General features: G+C 37.9%; 1 protein-coding gene across 1 annotated transcript in view; it reads right to left on the reverse strand.

Annotated features, from left to right (window-relative positions):
* C11H11orf49 (chromosome 11 C11orf49 homolog) overlaps positions 1–20,292 on the reverse strand; it is a 203,192-nt gene that overhangs the window by 110,260 nt on the left and 72,640 nt on the right. Inside the window, exon 3 of the mRNA XM_041723446.1 lies at positions 2,229–2,359. Within this exon, the coding sequence (XP_041579380.1) occupies positions 2,229–2,359 (131 nt within the window). The remainder of the gene's footprint in view (positions 1–2,228; positions 2,360–20,292) is intronic.

The following is a 20,292-nucleotide window of genomic DNA, read 5'->3' on the forward strand; positions in this document are numbered from 1 at the left end:
CTCTACTTTAAGTTATGATCACTACAGAAACTGCCTTTAAAAATACTTATTTCAATCAATGTTTTTAAAAAGTATTTTCCTTGGAATATAATCAAAGATGCCAAATCAACTGTGAGCAAATAAAAGATGACTTGCATTCTCTAGTGCACATAGCTCTTCTCTCAAAGATTTTAAGGTGAAATGAAAATCTTACTTTAATAAACTTTATTCTACTTCCCCAAATCTGTATTTCTAGGAACTAACCTGTACTAACATGTATTGCCTGCTTCTTGATAAAGCTTTTTAATTGTGTACCCAAGAAATTTCAACTTTTCAAAAACTTAACATGTGAAATAATTCACATTAGTCAAAAGGCAGAAGCCACCCAAGTGTCCATCAGCAGATGAACAGAGAAACAAAATGTATACATACAGTGGAGTAATCGGGCTTAAAAAGGGCAGAAATTCTGACACATGTCACAACATGCATGAATTTGGAGGACATTACATTAAATGAAATAAATCACTCACAAAAAAGATAAATATTGTATGATCCCACTAATATGAGGTACCTAGAACAGTCCAATTCATAGAGACAGAAAATAGAATGGTGCTTGCCAGGGGCTGGAGGAAGGGAGGAATGGAGAGTTACTGTTTAATGGGTACAAAGTTTCAGTTTGAGAAGATGAAAAAGTTCTGGAGACAAATGGTAGCAATGACTTAAGAAGACTGTGAGTGGGGCAGCCCCGGTGGCCCAGCGGTTTAGCACGGCCTGCAGCCCAGGGCATGATCCTGGAGACCCGGGATCCAGTCCCACATCAGGGTCCCTACATGGTGCCTGCTTCTCCCTCTGCCTGTGTCTCTGCCTCTCTCTCTAGCTGTGTCTCTATGAATAAATAAATAAAATCTTAAAAAAAAAAAAAAAAAAAAGAAGACTGTGAGTGTACCTAATGCTTCAGGACCATACACTTACCTGGAAATTTATCACAAGTCTTCTCGCTTACCTTACATACCGAGCCCTATCACCAAATCCTGTAGATTCTTTCTCTGAAAGTGCCCCTTCCATGGATGCTGCCTTAGGTCTGGCTCTTATTATCTCTCACTCCTGCAAGTCTCCTAACTATGCTCCCTGCCTCCAGACTCACCCTCTAAGTCATTTCTTTTTCTTTTTTTTTTTCTTTTAGAGATTGTGTTTATTTATTTGACAGAGAGTGAGAGAGCACAAACAGGGGGAGCTGCAGAGGGAAATGAAGAAGCAGGATCCCCACAGAGCAAGGAGCCCAACACAGGGCTTGATCCCAGGACCCTGGGATCATGACCTGAGCTGAAGGCAGACACTTAACTGACTGAGCCAGTCAGGTGCCCCACCCTCTAAAGCCATTTCTCTACTGTCTTTCAAATGACTGGAACTCTTATCATCACACCATTCTTCAGAATAAAATCCTTTAACCCATAGAACAAAATCCAATTTCTTTTTTTATGGCAAAATGGTTTTTCAGGACCTGACTCTCCTATTCCTTCACAAGCTTATCTCACAAACCCTAACCCCTAACCTCCTTCACAAACTCTAGTCATTCTAATTTTCTCATGGTCTTAAATATTCCAAGTTTTTTATGCTTCTACACCACAGCACATGCTCTACCTCCTTCTTTCCTTTATCCATGTAGAAAACTCCTACTCTTCCTTCCCAAATTAGACCAAACAACCAGTTCTCAGGAGAGCCTTCTCTAATCTACTTGCTCCCCTTTCTCTAACATTAGTGTCCCCATCCTACCTCCACACTCCCTCAGGAGTTTCCTTCTTTGTATTCACATCATTTCTTCAATTTGCTGCATGGTAATTTAATATTTGCCAAGAGCAAAGGCTCTGGAGCCAGACTGCCTGTGTATGAATCCCACCCCAGCATTTGCTGTATAACCTTGTCAATAACTCAACTCTTGTGATCTATAGTTTCATTAGTTATAAGATGGGGCTTATAGTGTACCTACCATGGAGAACTGTTGTGAAGAGTAAATGAATTACCACACATAAAGTGCTCAGAACTGCACTTGGCTTCTAACAGACATCATTAGTGATGTGATGGTCTAGTAATGGTGACAGTATCTGTGACACAAGATGATAGCTCCCCAAAAGTAAGGTGTTCACAGAGCCTCAAACAGTACTTACTCCAACAAGATTTATAGGAACAAAAGAAAGACAGAGGGTTGGAAGGAAGAGAGGAAGGCCAGAAAAGAATTTGGGAAGACTTACCGCCATTTTTGCCCACAGTTCGGAAGCATCTCCAGAAGGCCCGTAAGAATGATGCCCTATTGTGAGGGGTGGCTTGGATGAAGCTGAATTCCCGAAAGAGAATGTGAGTTCCCTGACATACACTGTTAAAACTGCAAAGAGAAAAATCAAGAAATCATCATTAGATGATAAGTTATGGAAGGCTAGAGTCAGAATGAAAAATAAAAAACCACATAGAACCTTGCCAAAAAGGAGGAAAATCTTTTTTCTCCAACAGGACTCTGAACTATAGAATAGACCAGGTCTTTCAGTGAAGAAATTCCTTCATATGAGCATATCCTTCTGAAAACTCCAGGAGTCCAATTCCTCTGAGTGTTTCTTACCTCCCACATATACGCACTGAGGGACTTTTAATCAGTCAAGGGAGCATCTCAAATAGAGGGAAATCTTTCAGTTTTTAACTGGATGACATTGGCACTTGTATCTTTTTGGAGAACATTTCTCCTACCACATTTGGAATTATGTTTCCTTAATGATATTATTTCTGTACTCTCTCTGACCTACATCAGCTGCCATAAGAACAACATGGCCCATGAGGACATAACTGTATTGTCTGTTCCAGTTTGGGGGTGATGGATACCTTTTTAACAATAACCTCAGAGGCAAATCCATGTGCCAAAGGATATTAAAGGTTTAAAATAGAACATTAAGGCAAATAAGAAGAACAAGGGTAGAAAGTAGCCCCTGAATGAGAGTATGAAGCAAAGTCCCAGGGCCCTAGTGAGTCATTGTTCAGACTGGGCTGGAGAATGGGAAAAAATATACTCCATTGCCTTTGGGTTCTTCTGCCAAAGAAATAAAGGCTGTAGGGCCTGGCGTAATCTAAAAATGGAAATTCCACCAAAGAGTAGGCAATTATCCAGTAATCATCACAACTAAAGGCAGAGTTCAGGTTCCAGAAAACTCCTAAATTCCCTGAACAAGTAAATCACGAGTGGAAAATATGTTAATCTTTGTAGAGAAGCAGGCATTAAACTGAAGATGGCAAAGCAATAGAGAAGACAGTGGAAATTCCAAATGCCACTTTTCACTTACTGACCTTTAAAGTGAGGGAAAAGTCGAATCTCTGAACTGAACAGGAAAAAATTTTAGGAGTCATCTGTTCCATTTTCCTTTTCCTTGACCAAATTCTGAGGGAAGTATCTAACCTGTCTTTAACATACAGTATGTTATCACTTAAGATAAAGTTAGCCTCTTCCTGTTAATATTAACAACACTGTATGAAAAAGCAAATTACATACTCTTCTTCTCCCCATGGAAAACTAGTGTAGAAATCTACTTCTGAGACACTATGAGGAAGCATGAGGAAAACATCTGGTAAAGAATTAGGTTGGAAGAGAAATTTTTAAAAAGCAAAGAAAGCGTTAACCTAGCCATGCAATTTCCAAGCTGTTGTCTTGAGCAAAGGAAAATGAAAAATAAAGCAAATGAGCTGTTACAGGTAAATGGAGTAGGTCACATTTCTAGCAAATGAAGTCTAAAATGATAATAATCTAGTTTAAATTTATGAAACTATCCAGGAAAGAATTAGTCCCAAAGTATGCTTCATACCCCCATGGGAAAAAAGCTGGTGTCTAGGTAATAGTCTGGGCTGTAGAGAAACTATACTAGTGAAATTATATCCTTAGTGTAGGTTTCTAAAAATATATTTTTTAGGGGCACCTGGGTAGCTCAGTGGGTTGAGCATCCCAACTTGTGGTTTCAGCTCAGGTCATGATCTTAGGGTCATGATCTCAGAGTTGTTTGATTGAACCAGCATTGGGCTCCATGCTCAGCGCGGAGCCTACTTGAAATTCTCTCCCTCCCTCTCCCTCTGCCCCACCCCTTTGCTTGCCCGCACACGCGAACGTGCTCTCTCTCTCTAAATAGAGACAAATAAATCTTAAAAAAATATATATACACATCTTTTTAAAATTTATTTATTTATTTATTTATGATAGTCACACACACAGAGAGAGAGGCAGAGACATAGGCAGAGGGAGAAGCAGGCTCCATGCACCGGGAGCCTGACATGGGATTTATTCCCGGGGTCTCCAGGATCCCGCCCTGGGCCAAAGGCAGGTGCTAAACCGCTGCACCACCCAGGGATCCCCACATATGCATCTTTTTTAAAACTAGGGAATAGGGCAGCCCGGGTGGTGCAGCGGTTTAGCACTGCCTGCAGCCCGGGGTGTGATCCTGGAGACCGGGGATTGAGTCCCACATCGGGCTCCCTGCATGGAGCCTGCTTCTCCCTCTGCCTGTGTGTCTGCCTCTCTCTCTGAATAAATAAATAAATCTTTTTAAAAAAATAAAACTAGGGAATAATTTATGCATTGAAGAATTTGGTTGAGACTCATTATACAGATAAGAATTTACATAAGAAGTTATAAAATAAGAATGTTAAAAAACAAACTGATTGGCCAAGGACATACAATATATACAATATTGAATACAAAAAGATTTATAGTTGTATTTCCACTACTCCCTTAAAATAATCCCTACCAAAAAAATTTAGCTGGTCAGTATGGAGATCATAACCACTTAGAGTTTACAGATAATATAATCAGTGAAAATTCTTTTAGATAAGATGGCTGTAATGAAAAAGCAGAAAATACAACATATTGCTCAAAGCCTTACTACTTCTCAACCTGAAATAACTTTTCCCTACTCCATCTGTTAAAATTCTATCCAGTTTTTCAGGACCATCTTAAATGCCACATTTTGCATGAAGTTTCTTCCTGATTCTACACTCATGCCCAATTCCCATCATGCCTCATGTATAACTCTCTAAAGGTAATCACAATCTGCTGCCTTTGAAAAAAAAGTTACTGGACTTTTATCCTCTATAGAACTATCAGTTCTATGGAGTAAGTAATTAGGCTGTACTCATCTTGGTCTCCATCACATCAACTAACACGTAGTATATATTACTCCATAAATCCCTTTGGTAGTTGATTTAGAAACATTAGAAAGAATAGATAAGTAATTCCAGGTAGAAAGTATCAGATTTATATTTGTAGTCAGCCACACTAGAAATAGTGAAGGTCAACATTTTATAAACTTTTTAGAAGTCCAAGACTTTGGTCTGATATTAGTATTGTAATATGGCAATACCAACTTTGATTAGTATTTGCCTGGTATATCTTTTCCTATGTTTTTTAATTTCGATCCTCCTGGGTCATTTTGGTTTAGATATTTCTCTTGTGAGTAGTATATAGTTAGATTTCTTTTTTTTTACCCAATCTTACAGTCTCTGTATGAGTTTTAAAAATATATATTTAATTTTTGCCATCTTCTTATGTCATTTCTGTGAATTATTTTTCTTTGACTTGTTTTTCTTTTCCTGCTTTCTATTGTATTAGGAAAGTCTTTTTCGGGGCAGCCCAGGTGGCTCGGCGGTTTAGCGCTGCCTTCGGCCGGGGGTGTGATCCTGGAGACCCAGGATCAAGTCCCACATTGGGCTCCCTGCATGGAGCCTGCTTCTCCCTCTGCCTGTGTCTCTGCCTCTCTTTCTCTCTCTCTCTCTCTGTGTGTCTCTCACGAATAAATAAATAAAATCTTTAAAAAAAAGGAAAGTTTTTTTTTCTTTTCTTTTTTCTAAGATTTTATTTATTTATTCGTGAGAGACACACAGAGAGAGGCAGAGACATAGGCAGAGGGAGAAGCAGGCTCCATGAAGGGAGCCTGATGCAGGACTTGATCCCTGGACCTGAGATCATGCCCTGAGCCAAAGAGACGCTCAACCACTGAGCCACCCAGGTATCCCTCTTTTCTTTTATTTATTTATTTATTTATTTATTTATTTATTTATCTATCTATCTATTTATTTATTTATTTTTGATAGTCATACAGAGAGAGAGAGAGAGAGAGGCAGAGACACAGGCAGAGGGAAAAGCAGGCTCCATGCACCGGGAGCCTGATGTGGGACTCGATCCCGGGTCTCCAGGATCACGCCCTGGGCCAAAGGCAGGAGCCAAACTGCTGCGCCACCCAGGGATCCCGTATCCCTCTTTTCTTTTCTTTTTTTTTTAAGATTTTATTTATTTTGAGAGAGAGAGAGAGAGAGAGCAAGGGGCAAGGGCAGAGGGAAATGGAGAGAGAGAATCTCAAACAATTCCACAGAGAATGGAGCCTGAGGTGGGGCTTGATCTCATGACTCTGAGATCACGACCTGAGCTGAAATCAAGAGTTGGATGCTAAACCAACTGAGCCACCCAGGTACTCCTTTTTCTTTCTTTTTTAAAAAATATTTTATTTATTTATCCATGAGAGACAGAGAGAGAGAGAGAGAGAGAGAGAGAGGCAGAGACACAGGCAGAGGGAGAAGCAGGCTCCATACAGGGAACCCGATGCAGGACTCAATCCAGGACTCCAGGTCACACCCTGGGCTGAAGGCAGGAGCTAAACCACTGAGCCACCCAGTGATCCCCTTTTCTTTCTTTTTTAAATAATTTCCACCCCCCTCTATTAGATTGGAAGTTACAAAAGAATCTATAACTTCTTAGAATTTCTTTTAAAAATCAATGTGCATATTTAGCCACACACTTTTCATTTTTTTAACTGAAGTATGGTTGACATACAATGTTATATTAGTTTCATATGTATAGCACAGTGATTTTGACAATTCTATATATAATACAGTGCTTACCATAATAAGTATAGTCACCATCTGCCACCATGAAAGTTACTACAGTATTATTGACTATATTCCCTACACTATACTTTTCATCCCTGCAACTCATTTATTTTATAACTGCAAGATAGTACCTCTTAATCCCCTTCACCTATTTTGCCCATCCTCCACCCTCTCCTTTCTGGCAACTATCAGTCTGTTCTCTGTATTTATGAAACTGTTTCTGTTTGTGTATGTCATGAGCATACTATGAAGGTACACACACAAGTTATGTCTTTCCACACTGTCAACTTTATGTAGTCATAAAGCAAGGTTAACATAAGTATAAAGCAGGTTCAGGATTCCAAACTCAATGACATTTCACCATCTGATTAACTTGGCTTCTTACATGGCACACAAAGCAAAACACAAGACCTAAGTCACACAACAAACAAGATAACACAGAGGGTAGGAAGTTAACGAACCAAACGCAAAGTCAGTCTGTGGGTGCACAGTTGAAATAAGGCCTCAGTCAGGTCCAGATCAGCTCTAGGCACTTTCTGCTTATTCTATTCAAGCAGTGGAGGATCTCAGTTCTGTTCAGAGATGAATCAGGAAGAGCCTTTGGCAGTGGCTGCCTTTTATAAGTGGTCATACATTGAGGGGTCAGTGTCCGGAGAGTCTACAGTTTGCTGCAAAACCCCTCCTTTTTAGAGGGATTTAATGAGTCTTAAAAGTTTTTGTTTTTGTTTTATTCATGAGAGATAGAGAGAGAGAGGCAGAACAGGGGGATGGGGAGAAGCAGGTTCCATTCAGGGAGCCTGATGTGGGACTCAATTCCGGACTCCAGGATCATGCCCTGAGCCGAAGGCAGACGCTCAACCACTGAGCCACCCAGGCGCCCCGGATTTAATCAGTCTTGAGCCCCTGGAGACCTCCTCTGCTTTTGCTTGTTACCAGTTCTGGGGTGTTGTCAGCTGGTGTGGTCTTGGTGATATCTGATAGCTTCAGAACCCATAGCTTCTTGCATCATTGCTGGACATAGGCCTCTGCTTTACATGAGAGACTCCATCTTACTCTCTATAGTGTATGTGTGTTTGTTCATTTGTTTTGTTTTTTAGATTCCAAATATAATTGAAATCATATGGTATTTCTTCTTCTCTGAATTATTTCACTTAGCGTAATACCCTGTAGGTTCATCCCTGTTGTCAGAAATGACAAGATTTATTTCTATTTTTTAATGGCTGAGTAATATTCCATTGTATATATAAACCATACCTTCTTTATCCTTTCATGTACTGATGGACACTTAGGTTGCTTCCATATCTTGGCTATTCTAAATAATGGTAAATAAACATGGATGCATATATCTTTTCAAATTAGTAGGAACACATTTTAAAAAATATCAAGTCGCTCGTTATTTTTATTCCTCTCCAAAGCAAGACAAGAACCAAAGCACACTCTAAATAACTTATGAGCACTTTTCTTATCTTCTGATACTATTTTCTAGAATTTGACTTCTGTCTTATTAAATTGAAAAAATTTTAATATGGTAAAATGCTTGTAATACTTATTATTTTAATCATGATATTTATCATTTTAACTACTGTAAGTGTGCAACTCAGTGGCTTAAATACATTCACAATGCTGTTAACCATTACCATTACCCATTCAGAGAACTTTATCATTATCCTTAACAAAAATCCTATATACACTAATCCCCTAAACAGTAATTCCTCCTTCCACCTTCCTCCTAGATGTTGGTAACCTCTACTCTACCCTCTCTCTCGATGCATTTGTCTATTCTAGGTACCTCTTATAAGTGGAGCTGTATGGTATTTTGCCCTCACTTTAAAAGTGACTGACTGACTTATTTATTCATTGATTCATTCATTCATTTATTTTAAAGAGAGAGCACACACACATGCCCACAAGCAGAGGGAGGGGCAGACAGGGAGGAAGAGGGAGAGGAAGAGAATCTCAAGCAGACTATACTAACTGCTGAGCCTGATATGGGACTTGATCCTATAACCTCAAGACCATAACCTGAGCGGAAACTAAAAGTGACCACCCAACCACCTGAGCCACCCAGGTGCCCCTGGCTTATTTCACCAAGTTTTTAAGGTCCACCCATGTTGGGATTAATAAAATTTCATTCCTTTTTAAGGATAAATAATATTCCGTTGTATGTATATGCCATATTTGTTTATTCATTCATCTGCTGATGAACACATGGATTTTTTTCTACCTTTTGGCTATTATGAATAATGCTTCTATAAACATTGGTATACAAATATCTCTTCTTCAGATATCCTGCTTTCTTCTGTGTATATACCCAGAAGTGGAATTATATATTTAATCTTTTGAGGAACCACCAAACTGTATTCCCCAGTAGCTGCACCATTTTATATTCTCACATCAATGCAAAAGGGTTCTAATCCTCACCAAAATCTTTTCCTATTTTTTTAATAATCATGGTAGTAGGTGTGAAGTAGAATCTCATTCTGGTTTTGATTTGTATTTCTTCAATGAGTAATGATGTGCTGATCATCTTTTCATGTACTTATTGCATATATGTATATCTTCTTTGGAGAATGTCTAAGTTCATTGCCCATTTTTTAATAACTTTTAGTTGTTGAGTTGTAGGAGTTCATTATATATTCTGGATATGAATCCCTTTTCGGATATATAATTTGAAAATATTTCCTCTTATTCTGCAGATTGGCTTCTTGCCTTCCTGATAGTACATTTTGATGCACAAAAAGTTCCTAATTTTGGGGATCCCTGGGTGGCTCAGCGGTTTGGCACCTGCCTTTGGCCCAGGGCGCAATCTGCTTCTCCCTCTGCCTGTGTCTCCGCCTGTCTCTCTCTCTCTCTCTCTCTCTCTCTCTCTGTCTATCATAAATAAATAAATAAATCTTTAAAAAGAAAAAAGTTCCTAATTTTGATGAAGTCCATTTTACTGATTTTTTTTCTTTTGTTCCCCATGCTTTTGGTGTGATAACCAATTACAATGCTAAAAAACATTTGTTTTCTTCTCATTGTTTCATAGTTTTAGCTCTTAAATTTAGGTCTTTGATCCATTTTGAATTAATTATTATCATTTAAAAGATTTATTTATTTTAGAGAGAGAGAGCGAGAGGGAGGGGCAAAGAGAGAAGGAGAAAAGGAATCTTAAGCAGACTCCCTGCTGAGTGTGGAGCCTGATGCAGGGCTCAATCCCAGGACCCTGAGATCATGACTGGTGCTGAAATCAAGAGCCAGCTCCTTAACCAACTGAGTCACGTAAGCACATTGAGTTAATTTTTATATAATGTAAAAGGTAGGAGTCAACTCCCTTCCTTTGTATGTGAATATCTAATTTCCCCAGCACCACCCCTCAGCTGGAAAGATTTGTTGAATAGTCATTTCATTGAATAGTCATTTCCCCAGTGAACAGCACCCTTGTTGAAAATCAACTGACCATACATACGAGGGTTTGTTTCTGGGCTCTCTATTCTATTCCAGTGGTCTATATGTCTGTCTTTATGCCAATGCATACTATTTACAGTACTGTAGTTTTGTATTAAGTTTTAAAGTTAGGAAGTTTGAGTCTTCCAACTCCATTCTTCTTTTTTAAGATTGTCCTGGCTTTCGGAACCCCCTTGCAATTCCATATGAATTTGAGGATCAGCTATTCCATTTCTGTGAAAAGTCTGTTGGAATTTTGGTAGAAATTGTGTTGAATCTGCAGATTTCTTTGGATAGTACTGACATCTTAAACAATGTTAAAAGTCTTCCTCCTCATAAACACAGGATGTCTATCCACTTAATCTGATTTTTAGATTTCATTCAGGAGTGTTTTATAGTTTTCAGTGTGCAAATCTTTTGCTTTCTTGGTTAAATTTATGCCTGGGGTGCCTGGATCGATCAGTAGGTTAAGCATCCAACTCTTGGTTTTGGCTCAGGTCATGATATCAGGGTCATGGGATCAAGCCCCACATCAAGCTCCATGCTCAATACAGAGTCTGCTTAAGAATCTCTCCCTTTCCCTCTGCCCCTCTCACCAATCACATGTGTGTTCCTTCTCTCTCTAATAAATCAATAAACTCTTCAAAAAAATGTATCCCTAAGTGTTTAATTCTTTTAGATGCTATTAATAGGGCAGCCCAGGTGGCTCAGTGGTTTAATGCCGCCTTTGACCCAGGGCATGATCCTAGAGACCCGGGATTGAGTCACACATTGGGCTCCCTGCATGGAGCCTGCTTCTCTCTCTGCCTGTGTCTCTGCACCTCTCTCTCTTTCATGAATAAACAAATAAAATCTTTTTTTTAAAAAAAGATGCTATTATAAATATAATTGCTTTCTTAATTTTCTTTTGACTGTTGATTACAGTGTATAAAAACACAACTGATTTTTGTGTGTTGATCTGGTATCCTGCATCTTTGCTGAATTTATTAGGGCTAGTAGCTTTTTGGGGAATCCTTTAGGATTTTCTACACATAGGATCATGTCATCTGCAAATAGTTTTACATTTTCCTTTCCAATTTTAATGTGCCTTATTCCTTTTGACTTCTACTTTTTTAAATGTAAAAAACTACTCATTACTTTTAAAGATCAATAATTAATTAAGTTTATCAACATATATCAATTTTTATGCTCACTACTGTTCTTCATTCTGTTCCTTCCCTCTTGGTTCAATTATTTTCTTACTAAAGTATATCATTCTTTAAGATAGGTCCACAATCATTTATCCTTTTGGACCTCTCTATTTTGGAATTGGCAAACTTTTGGATTTTATAAAGGCAATATGTTGCACAAACCAGATGTGATATTGTACCTCCAGTGGAGCTGGCGTAGCAGCCCATGGTCAAGTATGTTAAAATTTCCACAGTGAAACATATATTTATATTAAGAAGAATAAATAAAGACCAAAGATAGCCTCATAAACTAGTCCAGGTCATGTTTGCTCCCAAATGAGTTTGTGGAAAACTCTGCAAAAACAACTTCAGGTTTTCTATGCCTTTTTTTTTTTTTCCTATGCTTTTTTGATTTCAAATTGTAAATTTCTGAATATTCATAGATCTGTTGTTTTCACAAAAGCCTGTGGGTGGTAAATGCTCTCAGTTTTCATTTTCTTGAAAATATCTTCATTTTACCCTCTGGAGTAATGGTTTAACCAGGTGGAGAATTCTGGGTTGTCATTTATCTTCTCTCAGCCCTTCAAAGATACTATTCCATTGTCATCTGGCATCTATCACTGTTGTCAAGAGGCCATCTGTCAAACTCCTGCCATTCCTCATGGAGTTAATCATTCTTACCATTCATTTAAGCTATTTTATTTATCATTAATGTTCTGTGGATTCTACAATGTGTCTATCATGTAGGTATATTTTTAGTTATCTTGCTCAACACTTTAATCTGATTTATGTCTTTTGTCTCAGAGATATCTTTTTAAATACTGCTTCACTGCCATCCTCTCTATCCTTTTCTTCTCCTATTAGATGTATATTTTAGCCTCTCAGGGTCTCTTTTGTATCCTTCATAATTTTCATCTTTTTTTTTAAGATTTTATTTATTTATTCAAAGAGACAGAGAGGCAGAGACACAGACAGAGGGAGAAACAGGCTCCTCGCAGGGAACCTGATGCCAGGACTCAATCCCCGGACCAGGATCATGCCCTGAGCCGAAGGCAGATGCTCAACCACCGAGCCACCCAGGTGTCCCTCATCTTTTATCTTTGTATTATACTTAGTATTATCTTCCAAATTATGAATTATTTATTCTTTTATGTCTGGCCTAAAGTTTATTCTATCTGTTGAATTTATTTATTTATTTTATTTTATTTATTTTATTTCTTTAAAAGATTTTAATTATTTATTCATGAGAGAAACAGAAGAGAGGGAGAGGCAGAGACATAGGCAGAGGAAGAAGCAGGCTCCATGCAGGGAGCCCGATGAGGGACTCGATCCCAGGTCCCCAGGATCACGCCCTGGGCTGAAGGCAGCGCTAAATCACTAAACCACCCAGGCTGCCCATTTTTAAATTTTTTAATGGCTTTGTTTTTAATGGTTTTTTAAAGATTTATTTAATTTAAACATTGAAAGAGAGAGAGAGAACAAGAGCATAAGTGGGATGGGCAGAGGGAGAGGGAGAAAGAAACTAAAGTAGACTCTGCACTGAGTGTGGAGCCCAACACAGGGCTTCATCTCACAACCCTGAAATTACAACCTGGGTCAAAACCAAGAACTGGATGGTTAACCAACTGTGCCAACCAGACACCCCTGTTGAATTTTTTAAAATGCCAGTAACTTTATTTCTAGAATGTTTAATTGGTATTTTAAAGAATTTACATGGTTTTGTTTGTTTCCCAACTTTTGTTCTCTATTTTTTCCCCTCAAGTTTTTATTTCAATTCCAGTTAGTTCATACATTGTAATATTAGTTTCAGGCTTAGAATTTAGTGATTCAACACCTATATACAAAATCTGGTGCTCATCACAAGTGCCCTCCTTTATACCCATCCCCCAAGCCCCCACCCACCCTGGTAACTAGCAATTTGTTATCTATAGTAAAAGTTTGTTTTACAGTTTGCCTGTGTCTTCTTCTCTCCCATGTTCATTTGTTTTGTTTTCTAAATTCCACATATGAGTGAAATCACATGGTATTTGTCTTTCTCGGATTGATTTATTTTGCTTAGCATAGTGCACTCTAGCGCCATCCTTGTCATTGCAAATGACAAAATTTCATTCTTTTTTTATGACCGATACTCTGTTGTGTATATATATTATATATGCACTACAACTCAGGACGCCTGGGTGGCTCAGTGGTTGAGAGTCTGCCTTTGGCTCAGGGCGGGATCAGGGGGTTCCAAGATCGAGTCCGCATTGGGCTGCCTGTGGGGAGCTTGCTTCTCCCTCTGCCTGTGTCTCTGCCTCTCTCTGTGTCTCTCATGAATAAATAAATAAAATCTTTAAAAAAATTTTTGCATATAAAAGTTTTTAAAAAGATTTTATATGCAGTTTAACTTATTTAGGTGTATATAAATATATATGTATATATGTTATATATACACTACAACTTATTTATCCATTCATAAGTTAATGAACATTTGGACTCTTTCCATGATTTGGTTATTATTAATAATGTTGTTATAAACATTGAAGTACACATATCTCTTTAAATTAGTATTTTTGTATCCTAAAAAATTAATAAAATTGATAAATTCCTAGCTAGACTTATCAAAAAGAAAAGAGAAAGGAGGGCAGCCCCAGTGGCTTAGCAGTTTAGCACCGCCCTTCAGCCCAGGGTGTGGTCCTGGAGACCTGGGATTGAGTCCCACATTGGGTTCCCTGCATGGAGCTTGCTTCTCCCTCTGCCTGTGTCTCTGCCTCTCTCTCTCTCTGTGTGTCTCATGAATAAATAAAATCCTAAAAAAAAGAAAAGAGAAAGGATCCAAATAAATAAAATCACAAGTGAGAGAGGAGAAATCACAACCAACACCACAGAAATACAATTTTAAGAGAATATTATGAAAAACTACATGCCAACAAATTGGACAATATGGAAAAAAAGGATAAATTCCTAAAACATATAAATTACCAAAACTGAAACAAGAAAAAGTAGAAAACTTGAACACACTGATAACAAGCTAATAAATTGAATCAGTCATCAAAAATCTCCCAAGAAACAGAAGTCCAGGGCTAGATAGCTTCACAGGTGAATTCTACCAAACATTTAAAGAAGAGTTAATATTCTCAATAAAATACTAGCAAATCAAATCCAACAGTACATTAAAAGAATCATTCACCACGATCAAGTGGGATTTGTTCTGGGCTTCAAGGATTGTTCAGTCTTTCCAATGTTATATACCATATTAATAAAAGAAGGGGTAAGAACCATAGGATACTTCCAATAGATGCAAAAAAAAATCTCACAAAGTACAACATCCATTCATGATAAAAACCCTCAACAAAGTAGGGTTAGAGGGAATATACGTCAACATAATAAAGGCTATATACAAAAAATTCACAGTTAATATCATCCTCAATGGGGGAAGAGCTTTTCCCCTAAGGTGAGGAACAAGACAGGGATGTCCACTCTCACCACTGTTACTTAACATAGTACTGGAAGTCCTAGCCTCAGCAATCAGATAACACAAAGAAATAAAAGGCACCCAAATTGGCAAGGAAGAAATCAAACTATCACTATTTGCAGATGACATGATACTCTATATAGAAAACCCGAAAAACTCCACCAAAAAAATTGCTAGAACTGATACACGAATTCAGTAAAGTCGAAGGATACAAAATAAATATATGGAAATCTGTTGCATTTCTACACACAAATAATGAAGCAACAGAGAAATCAAGGAATCAATCCCATTTACAACTGCACTAAAACCTGTAAGATACTTAGGAACAAACCAAACCAAAGAAGCAAAAGATCTGTATTCTGAAAAGTATAAAATACTGATGAAAGAAATTGAAGAGGACTCAAAGAAATGGAAAAACATGTTCCATGTTCATGGATTGGAAGAACAAATATTGTTTTTTTTTAAAAAAGGTTTTGTTTATTTTAGAGAGAGAAAGTGAGTGACCAGGGAGAGAAGCAGAGGGGGAAGGGAAGGAGCAGAATCCCAATCCCAGCACAGAACCCAACACAGAGGCAGACCTCACAACCCTGAGATCATGACCTGAGCCGAAACCAAGAGTTGAATGCTTAACTGACTGAGCCACCTACGTGCCCCTGGAAGAACACATATTGTTAAAATGTCTATATTACCCAAAGCAATCTATACATTTAATGTAAACCCTATCAAAATACCAACAGCATTTTTCACAGAGCTAAAACAAACAATCCTAAAATTTGAATGGAACCACAAAAGATCCTGCATAGGCAAATCAACCTTGAAAAAGCAAAGCAAAGCTGAAGGCATCACAACTCCAGACTTCAACAAGTTATATTACAAAGCTGTAGTGATCAAGAGAGTATGGTATTGACACAAAAATAAACAGATAGGGATCCCTGGGTGGCGCAGCGGTTTGGCGCCTGCCTTTGGCCCAGGGCGCGATCCTGGAGACCCGGGATCGAATCCCACGTCGGGCTCCCGGTGCATGGAGCCTGCTTCTCCCTCTGCCTATGTCTCTGCCTCTCTCTCTCTCTCACTGTGTGCCTATCATAAATAAATTAAAAAAATTTAAAAATAAAAATAAAAAAAATAAACAGATAACATCAGTGGAACACAACAAAAAACCCAAAAATGAACCCATAACTCTATGTTCAATTAATCTTTGACAAAGCAGCAAAGAATATCCAATGGAAAAAAGACAGTCTCTCCAACAAATGGTGTTGGGAAAAGTGGAGAGCAACATGCAGAAGAATGAAACTGGACTACTTTCTTACACTATACACAAAAATAAATTAAAAATGGATTAAAGACCTAAATGTGAGACAGGAAACCATTAAAATCCTAGCGGAGAACACAGGCAGTAACCTCTGACATCAGCCATAGCAACTTCTTTCTAGTTATGTTACCTGAGGCAAGGGTAACAAAAGCAAAAATAAAAAACTGGGACTTGATCAAAATAAAATGCTTCTGCACAGCAAAGGAAACAATCAACAAAACTAAAGGCAACCCATAGAACAGAAGAAGATATTTGCAAATAACATATCTGATAATGGGTTAATATTCAAAATATATAAGGAACTTATCAAACTCAGTATCTCAAACATAAATAATCCAGTTGTTCTCTTTTTTAAACGATGAGCATTCCTCTTATGATGTCCCTGAGGATCCTAAACTTTATTTCAAATGCAATTTAAAATAATTAATTAGTCTTATCTTCTCTGGAGTAAATTCATATTTCAATTGTTGAATTTATTGGCTCTTTACTAGCATTAGTTGTTTTCATATATTTTGGAATTTCAGCATGTAGACTCACCTTAAGTGGGCTGCTCACTCCCTCACTTATTCCCAAGGAGAGATCCTAGTCTAGGACTAGATCGTATATTGAGTGAATAAAAGGCTCCATTCCCAATGATACTGGGGATCACAGAGACTGTCACTGAACCCTTGAGTAGTTCAGACCACTCAGTCCTGGTTGCAAGGTTGTCTGCTTCCTTTTATAGACCCAGGTTTTATATAAGTCATCCTCCAGGTAGCAATCGTAATTAAAAAAAAAAAAAAATCTCCTGCTCTGTGTGTGACACATTCAGTCTCTACTATTCCATAAGAAATGAGCTCCCAGTTTCCTATGCTTGCTTCTGAACCTAGAGCACAAGAGGCCTTTGGTTTTAGCCCCATTCGCATTGTGGTTTAATTCCTTGTCTATAGATGAATTTATATTGGTTCTACACATGGCTATGTCCTTTAAATTTTCTTCTCAGAAAATTTTATGTATCATTACCATGTGTTTATAATGGATAAGAGGGCCAAATCATAAGCACTGCAACCTATTATGACCAGAAATCCAAAACAAATTTTCTATCTGCATAAAAATGTACATTCTTGCTACTTTTTCATTGTATTTTACTGAACTAAAAAAGTTTTTTTAATAGACATCAGTCTTACCTCTAAAATCAAACAAAATTGTTCCTAAAAATATTTTAAAGGCCACACAGAAGTATACTATAATCTATAATGTCTACATCAAACAGATTTCTCCAAAACCAGTATTCAAATTTTATTGAGTAAATTCTTTCATTCTTTAAGTTGTCAGGTTTTTTCTCTTGAGATTTCAATTTTTAAATTTTTACATAATTTCAAATTTATAGAAAAGTTGCAAGAACAGCACAAAGAATTCTTGGATACCCTTCACCTAGATTACACAAATATGAATATTTTATTACATTTACTTTCTCTCACTCTTTCTCAATCTCTCTCTCTCTCACACACACACATATATTATTATTTTTCAGAACTGCTTAAGACTAAGTTCTAGACATGATTCTCCTTTACCCCCTAAATACAGCATATATTTCCTAAAAATAAAGAATTCTCTTTTATGATCATAGTATAATGATCAAAATCAGAAAATTAAAATTGATACAATATTCTTATCTAATCTACAGGCCTTATTTAAAAAAAAATTTTTTTTGAGAGAGAGTGCACACACAAATGGGGAAGGGCAGCACACGCAGCCAATCCCAGGATCCTGATATCATGACAGGAGCCAAAGCAAGAGTCCATTACTTAATTATCTGAGTCACCGAGGTGCCCCTAATCTATAAGCCTTGTGAAGAGTATTTCTAACCCCTGCTAAAGTATTTATTTAAAACTATGAGAAAAAAAAAAAAAGAAAAAAAAAGGAAAAAATAAATAAATAAATAAAACTATGAGAAGGGCAGCCTGTGTGGCTCAGCGGTTTAGCGCCACCTTCAGCCCAGGGTGTGATCCTGGAGATGCGGAATCGAGTCCCACTTCAGGCTCCCTGCATGGAGCCTGCTTCTCCCTCTGCATGTGCCTCTGCCTCTCTCTGTCTCTGTGTCTCTCATGAATAAATGAATAAAATCTTTGAAAAAAAGAAGAAAAAACTATGAGAAAAATTATGTTTCTTGAAAAACAAGAACAAAATGAAGATGCCTCCTAGAACCACTGTTATTTATTTAGCAAGTAAATAGGCTCTATGTTCAATGCGAAGCCTGAGCTCACAACCCTGGGATCAAGAGTCCTATGCCCTATCTACTGAGCTAGCCAGGTGTCCCAAGCTGACGTCTAGGTCCTTTTGACATGTCCACACAATTCTTTGGTCACTTCCTTACTTTTTGATAGAAGAAGATGTTTCAGGCTTATCTTATTCTTTCCTACCCAATCTTAGAGCCAGCCATTTCTTCAAGAAGCCCAACTTGCTTTTATTAGAGGACTGTTTAAAAACTAAGATCTAGGTAGGTGCTGGATGTGTTCCAAATGTATCATTGCTTCTAGGCTCTCCCAGAGTCAGGGGAAAGACAGATGGAGATTTATATACATACACTCTGCATGTGGGTGTGTGCACATGAGTGCGTGTGCACACATACACACACACATACACTCTCCTAGATTCATTTCTATGTATCTAGCTATCTACATATATTAAAACCCATGAATACATTGATTAAATTCCAGTGCTACAGGGTACATTCTAGCCTTTCCCTTTTTCACATCTGAAACTTCCTAATTCCCTAGTTAGTGCCATTGGCAGGGGGGTGTTTAATGAGTACAGTTTCAGTTTGGGAAGATGAAGAAGTTCTGGAAATGGATGGTGGTGATATTGCAGAACAATGTGAGTGTACCTGATGCCACAGAACTGTACACTTAAAAAATGGTTATTTTGTTATGTATATTTTACCATAATAAATAAATTAAAATATTGGTGTCAAATACCCAATACCTATATTTATAGGACTGTCTGGTGGAATGAGTAATTGGAAACTATAACCAAAATATTTCTTTAGAGTGGCTCTGAAGTTAGAATAACTATGGCTTTGCTACTGAAATAGTGGGCCAAAAATAGCAGCATTGGTATCACTTAGAAGCCAGGGAGAAACCAGAATCTCAGGCCGCATTTCAGACCTACTAAACTTGATTCTGCATTTTAATAAAACTCCAGGTGGTTCACATGCTTCACATGCACATTAAAGTTCAAGAAGCACTCATCTGGGGCAGATCCCGCCACTTCCTACGTTTTTTTGTGACTTTGGCTCAGGTACTTAACCACTTTGGGCTCCAGTTATTCATTATCTATAAAATTGTGAAAGTTGCCAAAGATGATTAAATGTGATAATAATGCACGTTGTATAATGCCTGGCACATTCAAGGACTATCAGCTATTATTATTACTTTGCTCAGCAGAAATCTGTGAAAGTTGGTTTCAGGGACTTTTCTAAAATAAAAAACTGAGGAAGCCGATATTTTCCAGAGATGGTGCTTGGCTTTAAGAGATAACTGGGGAAGAGGATACATGGGAGATAATGCTTTTGGCCAAGTATGAAGAAGATCTAATACGGTAGAGTGGAGGTATACATTCACAGTGGGGCAATGTTCTTGTTGAAGTATGGTAGGACCAGGCAAATGTTCTTTACAAAGCATAAATGGAATGGAAGTGGCTTTTAATGAGGCGACACCATCTTTTTAAAGATATTTTGAAGCCTAAGTGGTCTGTTTCTCACATGTCTGAAATCCTGTGTGAGATATAATCTTTTGGCTGAAGTATCACCTATATTTGACTTACATAATGAAGGACCAGCTAGGCCGGGGGAGGAAGGCGGCAGAGTGTGAAATACTGACAAGGTGGGGAGATAGAAGGCCAGCTACTCAGGCACCAGTGAATTGCTAGCATTGGGCCACAGCTCTCAGAAGATGTTGTGGAGTTCCTAACCTAATTTCTCTGGCAGGAGATCTTTCCTTGTCCCAGAAAAGACTTTTGGAGACAGAGAGGATTAAAAAAAATAATATTGTTAAGAAGGGAGGTTG

Source organism: Vulpes lagopus, chromosome 11 (assembly GCF_018345385.1).
Source record: "Vulpes lagopus strain Blue_001 chromosome 11, ASM1834538v1, whole genome shotgun sequence".
NCBI lineage: Eukaryota > Metazoa > Chordata > Mammalia > Carnivora > Canidae > Vulpes > Vulpes lagopus.